The sequence below is a fragment of the Hippocampus comes genome, unplaced genomic scaffold (genome assembly GCF_001891065.2).
Source record: "Hippocampus comes isolate QL1 unplaced genomic scaffold, H_comes_QL1_v1.1 scaffold383, whole genome shotgun sequence".
Taxonomy (NCBI): Eukaryota; Metazoa; Chordata; class Actinopteri; order Syngnathiformes; family Syngnathidae; genus Hippocampus; species Hippocampus comes.
In genome coordinates this window covers 256,131-263,181 of record NW_017805407.1, presented here as the reverse complement: position 1 = coordinate 263,181, position 7,051 = coordinate 256,131, and the positions used below count along the sequence as shown (strand labels likewise).

The 7,051-nt window shown below is 39.4% G+C and overlaps 1 protein-coding gene across 2 annotated transcripts; it reads right to left on the bottom strand.

Moving 5' to 3' along the window:
• Window positions 1–1,341: 1,341 nt before the first annotated feature.
• On the bottom strand, window positions 1,342–5,368 carry upp1 (uridine phosphorylase 1). Of its 2 annotated transcripts, none has more exons than XM_019873598.1 (7): window positions 5,081–5,368; window positions 3,839–3,983; window positions 3,596–3,754; window positions 3,399–3,513; window positions 2,092–2,301; window positions 1,609–1,755; window positions 1,342–1,517 (listed from the first exon to the last, which is right to left on the bottom strand). In XM_019873598.1, exons 1-7 carry the CDS (start codon window positions 5,107–5,109, stop codon window positions 1,363–1,365), a joined length of 960 nt encoding a protein of 319 aa, XP_019729157.1. In that variant the 5' UTR covers window positions 5,110–5,368; the 3' UTR covers window positions 1,342–1,362. The 2 variants fall into 2 exon arrangements, with proteins under 2 accessions (XP_019729157.1, XP_019729158.1); XM_019873599.1 differs by having other exon boundaries at window positions 3,839–3,950; window positions 5,081–5,366.
• Between the last annotated feature and the right edge of the window lie 1,683 nt (window positions 5,369–7,051).

Here is a 7,051-nt window from a genome sequence, read left to right as displayed (position 1 = left end):
TAATTACACATATGATCTCGACGCCGGTATAAAATGGCTAATTGGTTCCTGCTTGCGTTGCACGACCACGGAGCTAATATCACGTAATATCACCGGCATAGTCAAGAACAGAAATCCATAATCTGTTCAAATATCACCGTGTATGTTCGCGCATCTTTCACATATGATTGCAAAGTGGCGATTTGTTACATTACGCGCAATCACCGGCCGGTAGACGACAAACACGCCCGGCCCATTAGAGATCCATTGAAAAAAAGAAGCATCAATCACCAAACAATTCCGCATTATTGCTTTCTCTCTCTGTCTCTCTGTCTGCAGTGTGCAGGGGCGGATCGGGTGACGGCGAGGAGGCGGGCGCATGTCCTCCGGCGAACACACGCACGCGCACACACGCGAGCACACACACGCACACACATCCACAGTGCACAAGTCGCACCCATTGAACCTATGACAGTAGGTAAAGGCGACCATCCACAAAGAAATGCTCACACATGCGTCAATAGATTCTATATAAAGCTGATTAAATTCCAGAAAAAGCAAACATTTGAGGTTTCATCGTCATTGGCCATAACATTCAGTACACTTGCACAATGTAGCTGAGGAAATGTGCCCTTGCATCTCGAAAATGACCCCACCCTACAAAAAAAAGTGGCATGTTTTTTCAGCCATTTACATGGCGTAGTCAATGAGAGCAAATAATTTTCAGCACCTTATATTGGTCAATAATTTATAAAAAATAAAATTAATAAATAGATAGAAAAACATAACACTGAAGAAGGTGGCCCGGTGTTCGAGTGGTTAGCGTGTCGACCTCACAGTGCAGAGGTACCGGGTTCGATTCTGGCTCCGGCCTTCCTGTGTGGAGTGTGCATGTTCTCCCCAGGCTTGCGTAGGTTTTCTCCGGGTACTCCGGTTTCCTCCCACATTCCAAAAACATGCATGGCAGGCTGATTGAACGCCCTAAAATTGTGCCTAGGTGTGAGCGTGAGCGCCGATGGTTGTTTGTCTCTGTGTGCCCTGCGATTGTCTGGCAACCGGTTCAGGGTGTCCCCTGCCTACTGCCCGAAGACAGCTGGGATACGCTCCCTTGTGAGGATAAATCCAGAAAAAAACAGAAAATGAATGGATGAATGAATGAATGAATAACTACAGAGAATATTGGTGTTTTTTTTTTAATTAAAATGATATGAGTCAAATAAAAACAAGGCACTGTACAACAATACTGAGAAAAAAAGCAATTAATCTCTTGATTCAAAGAACCAACACAAAAATAATTTAATCAAGTAAAATCTGCATTTACATTTCAATTTGAGATGTGAGAATTCACAGATAAGATCGCAAAACGCGTGGTCAAAAAAGTGGTCATTTCGGAATTGCTTCTCGTGCCTTGATCTGCTTCTTAATGTAATATCCCACAAGGATCTGAGGTCGCTGTTGGTAGCTGTGGAGGACATCATGAGAGATGTTCAGCTGATCTCCCTTCAGACGGTCCACTAACGTAGTGCAAACCACAGCCGCTTTCATGTTGGAAAAACAAACCAAAAAAAGATCTGAAGTTTACACCAAAAAAGATGTCACCCGTGACATTTTGCTGATGTCATCTCTCACCACGCAGGCCGCTCAGTTTGCACATGGCGGCAAAAGCAGCCGACTCCATTTCGATATTGCAGACTCCTGCTTCCCTGGCCTTGGTCAAGTATTTGTGCTTGTCCTCCTCTGTGTACAAGCAGAACGCTCCATCTAGACGGCCTTGACCTACACGACACCACAAAATGCTTAGTATTGTATTCACACCAATCTGGTAAGGAAAAAACCCTACTGTTATTTTTGTCCATGTTTGTTTTTTAACCCTTTCATGCACCCTGTTATCCTGATAACATGATAAGCTGCACACTCTCGTAACTGCTGTCCCTGAAAGGGTTAAAATAGGTATGTTGATTCACAACTCAAAAGCAATGACTGATTTTCACTTGTTAATTTTCATTAACTTCTCAGATTCATTTTCCTGCGACAACTGCGGGTTATTCTTTCATTAACACAGGGCTATCAACAATATTGTCCGCGTATAACACACATTCAAGTGCGGCAGACCTTCATAGAAATCCAGCGTGCACATGGTGTTGCCCATCACCGTGTTGAACTGGCCCAGCTCCTTACTGCTCCGAAGCAACTCCTCGGCCAGGCCGTAGTCCAGGTCGGTGTCGCGGACCACCAACTCCCCCAAGATCAGCTGCTCAAATTTGGGCACCAATTTGGCATCCACAGACTGTTTGGTAACAACAACAGTTCCAGGCTCAAGCCCTGAAAATCAAACGAGGCATTCAAATTAAGACAGTGAAATCCTGAAAACTTTGGCTAAGTACCAAGATGTGACAAAATCAAGTTTACTTAAACTAATGCCTACTCCAAATGTAATTTGTGGAAGAATTTTTTCGAGCTCCCGTTGAAGCAATTACGCATACAGCAGATGAAAGAGACCTTATCTTATCAGGCAACAAAGGACTAACTCTGTGTTTCACTTATTCTTTGGCTTTTTGTTGATTTCAACAAGACATTTTTTTTTTGTCAATACTGTATAAAAGAAAGTGTGGATTTTTTTTTTTTTTTTTAAGATTAAGATTAAGATATCCTTTATTTGTCCCACACTGGGGAAATTTACAGTCTACAGCAGCAATTTTGGGGGGTAGAAAGAAGAAAAACAAAGTGTGTGCAAGCACAAAAATTTGGGGAGGCTCGTGAGAATAATCAATTGCCCAATTGCTGACTGCAGCCGTACATTTCAGCAACCGAGACTCTGTGCCTAGCTTTCTAGATACATTGTAATGATATACTTAAGTGCCATTGTAAAACACAGTGTAGATAGTAAACTGTACTGACTGTATTGGTACAATTTGCCAGCGCTGCAGCTGACACTGGCCGGGTTCAAGCTTATGTTTAAAACCTGGAAATTATTTATGTATTTTCGCTCGTGTGCAGGGCTATAAAATACAACTTTAACTTTCCTCTACCTTAGTAGACTTTGTGATGAAGACTATTCTCTTTACTATCATAAAAATTGTGTTAGAATCCAACCAAATGAGGTTCACAAGTGCCATATAATATTCGACTTTTGAAGGTTCCAATGTACATGCTGACAGTCTTTGCATGAAACCTAGGCGCATTTTCGTAGTCATGCTGTATGTACCCCGTCATCTAATCTCTTTGAAATAAATCTCTCAAAACATTTCGATCGTCACAATGAGGGCAACGGTTTGACATATTCAAAGTGTAAGTGCTCCCTCTTGTGGCATTTAGTTGAAGTCCTGCCAATGTTCTGTCAATTACAAAAAAAATCCTATGCTGTCCTTAAATTTGCTGTACTATCAACAAGACTAATACTGTATTAATGACGAACTTACCGATACCACCTGATGTTCCAATGCGTATGATTGTAACATCTGTGCAACGTGCATGATGGAGGAGCTTTATTAGCTCATGCAACATTATTGATATGGACGGGATTCCAATTCCATGCTGCAAAACACACCAAATCATATCACAACACTTTTCATAAGATTGTACTTTTAATACAATACTGTAGTTAGTTTCGACTTACACTAACAGAGAGCACTGGACCAACTTTGTACATGGCATAGCGGTCTGTTCCAGCACAAATATTAGGGTAGTTTGATTTGGGGTCTTGGATTCCAAGCTCTGCAGCAATGTGCTCAATGAACTCTTTCATTCGCCGAGCACTGCCTCCAACACACACAAACTGGAGGAGAATACACAAGTATGATTCAAATGTGAACAGAAGTTGGTTTTTTTTGTTTGTTTTTTAATAATGAAAGATTCTTACTTTGACATCCCCAAACAGAGCAGGAAGGTTGTGTGTTCCTGTTCCCAGACTCAAGTGGTACAAGATGTCCTCTTTCAGCCCACCGAGGTAAGGGTTGTGCACGATTACAGGACTTGAAGGTGGTAAGTTAGGGAACATTGAGTTACTGCATGACAAATGTGCACTATTTAATGATCAGTGGAACACACCGATGTTGATTTTGAAGATTCATCCATCTCTCTTCGCAGATAGTCCGTATTAGGATATCTTATCTTATTAGGAATACAGGTAAATTGGAGCCACCCCCAACAGACTTTGGGCAAGCGACCTGGGTTATAATAGTTTGGGATTTCTTTTCGACTATTTTTTTTCCAATTCAGTTCAATCACAGTGATTGCTATTTTTATTTTATTTTTTTAGGTTTTGCTGGTTTAAAATGTTCAAGTGTTTTGTTTTACTTTAGTTTTCATTGGTGTTAGTATTAGTTTTCATTTTTTAAGGTACGTGAAGTATTTGTCAAGTGCAAAATGAAAGAAAATGACACCAAATATTGCGCAACAAAGTGAACTACAATCCTCAAATAATTGTTTGACATTCCTTCTTCTGGAAAACCGGACAATAATAGGGAAAGAAATACATTTAAAATTCTCTTAACGTTTATGCACTAAAAGAAAGGTCATTTTTTTCTATAATTGTACTTCCCTTTATAAACAAAATGTAGTTTTAGTTAGCATATTCCCAAAAGCACTCTCATTTTAATGGTTGTTTTTTATTACGAAAATTTTTATTTAATTTTAGTTGTAGTTTTTTTGTCGTTAGCTGCAAGGGACTTGATGTGCACCTTGTTGTTTGCTAATCAATTGAAAAGTGTATGAAGACTCGGGTGTCCTAAATCTGGCCCCTCTGAATAGGGGCAGATCTGTCATAGTGGGAGGGCCAAAATCTTTCAAAATGCTAAATTACCTGCCAATGATACATCCCATAAAAACAACAACATATAAAACAAATGTAATTGCTTAATGGAGTTTTTTTTTTGTGCTGAATTAATAAAAGAAGGTGGCGCTTGCGTTCCAAAATCCGTCCCTCTTCTTAAGTATAGCGTGAGTTATTTTCTTTTAAGACTTAAGATATCGTAATACACACTTTACATGTAAGTTTATGTTAAACTAAGGTTAACACGGTCACATGACAATGCTCCTGAAAACGTTGAAAACATTGGGAGACAAATATTTGATTTGATCAAATAAAGAGGAGAAACCATACCGGCTCGTTTCCTTATTCTTCGAGTCCATCCTCTGTGTCGGGAAAAAAAACTAATTTACCAAAAATCTAAACAAAACACAAAGTTAAAATGATGGCTATTAACCGCTTGCAGATCCCCGAGCCCTTTCAGATCCACAGAGCTGTGTGAGAAGTTAGCGAAATTGAAGAGATTTAAAACGAACTTTCAAAGCACAGGTGGACACGATTCTTGGTTTTCCCCATTCAAAACGGGGACACCCGAATGCACCGTGAACCCGGATGCTCAACTCGGAAAGTTGGAGAAAGTTCGTAACCCCTGACCTGACCTCCACTTTCAACTGCGTTTTTCCCCCTCACGTTTCAGAGATAATTTTGAGTTAATGTAGATAAAAGCAGCGTAAACGCGACCTGTTTTTTAGTTTTACACGTTAGTTATGCTTGCTCACTTTCCTGTGAGTCTTCAAAGATTAAGGTTATGAAACTTTATCTGCACACCCACACTAACTTACTGTTAGATGCCTATCTGTTAAAACGGCGCATTAAGTAATTAGCTCAATTTTTTTCTACTGTGTGCGTGTGTGTGCTGTGTGTGTCCATTCAATGAATGAAAACAAAATCAAAACCTGATCTATTATGAAGTAAAACCGTTAAAGACAATAATACACCTTTTCATGTAGAATTTAACCTTCCGAACAGTTGAACATTGCTGCTACATATTCAAGTGCGGAAACGTCTGCCAGAAGTAGAGCATTTAATTGTTCTTCCCGTCACTATATGTTGTTGGCATAGATAGATGAACAAAAATGTTATTTGCAGTGGTAAGAATTTTCTGAACTGACAGGAGAAATTGGGTAATCTACTCAATATTGGGGTGATTGTTATAATATTAGCAGTGGTAGAAGTAGGCATAAGTAGGGATGTCCACATTAATTTTGGTGACGTTTGATCGCAGTTTTCGGACACTAAACAAGCGATGTTACGCTTTTTCTCTAGAGAGGAAAACAATGCCCATGAAATCCAAAATATTACAGTGATGGTTTTAATATTTTAAGAGGTTGAATTGGGCAGGAATAAGAGATGCTCACACAAATTTTGGTAATGTCTAATCCGTTTTTCAGACATTAAACTTTTTCACCTCAAGCGTTTTAGACTGTCTCTTGATCTTGACAACCATTTTGTGGCTGAGCTCTGCGTGTATTTAAGCAATAGCTTTCACATGCAAAGGCCCAGAGTACTTTACAAGACATGTCAAGATGGAAAAAGTAGAAAAATTACATTGAAAAACCATTAAGAAGTTGAATAAAATTTTTCATAAGTTAAAATCATTGAAAGGCCCCCCATTAAAAGCATCCATGTACCGGTATGTACATTAGGCATCTATCTCTCTTGACACCATGACATGTGGGTATTTCTCACCAATGTTTTATTGAACACTGTAACAGAATACAGATTGGCAAACATCAATCACAATACAAATATATAACAATACAACTGGATGCAATAGAACAATCTTTCTTGGAAAGAAAATATAAATAATAGGGCAAGTAAAGAGAAATTACAACTCAGGTGCATCACTGATGGTGAAGTGGTACATTCAATTGACTGCGTGGGTTCAGTTACCACTCAGTGATGGTGGATATGGCTGTCTGCCTCCATTATACGCCGTGACTGGCGATCAGTCTCGGGTGTTGTCAGCCTTTTGCCGGAGGTAGGCCGGGATGGGCCCCAGCACACCTTGACCCTGGAACAGGATAAACTGTACTGAAAATGGATGGATAGATTACCACGGTCAAATATAAACACCACAATGCACAGAAAAGCTCGGCTAAGTATGGGTCAGTTAATAGGACTTTGACAAAATGCATTCGAGGGAAATTGCATTTCAAGATATTTAATATATTCTAATTTAAATTATTTTAGAGCCATTTTAAGGATCAGAAAGGGACTTGATAGTATTGCATTATGCAAAAAAAAAAAAAAAAAAAAAAAGAA

Excerpts from the sequence above, each read along its gene's own strand:
- upp1 (XM_019873598.1), bottom strand. The coding sequence starts at position 5,109 with ATGGACTCGAAGAATAAGGAAACGAGCCG. Across the intron at positions 3,755-3,838 it reads CTCTGTTTGGGGATGTCAAA|TTTGTGTGTGTTGGAGGCAG; the intron begins GTAAGAATCTTT and ends ATTCTCCTCCAG. Across the intron at positions 1,756-2,091 it reads CACGCTGGATTTCTATGAAG|GTCAAGGCCGTCTAGATGGA; the intron begins GTCTGCCGCACT and ends GGTGTCGTGTAG.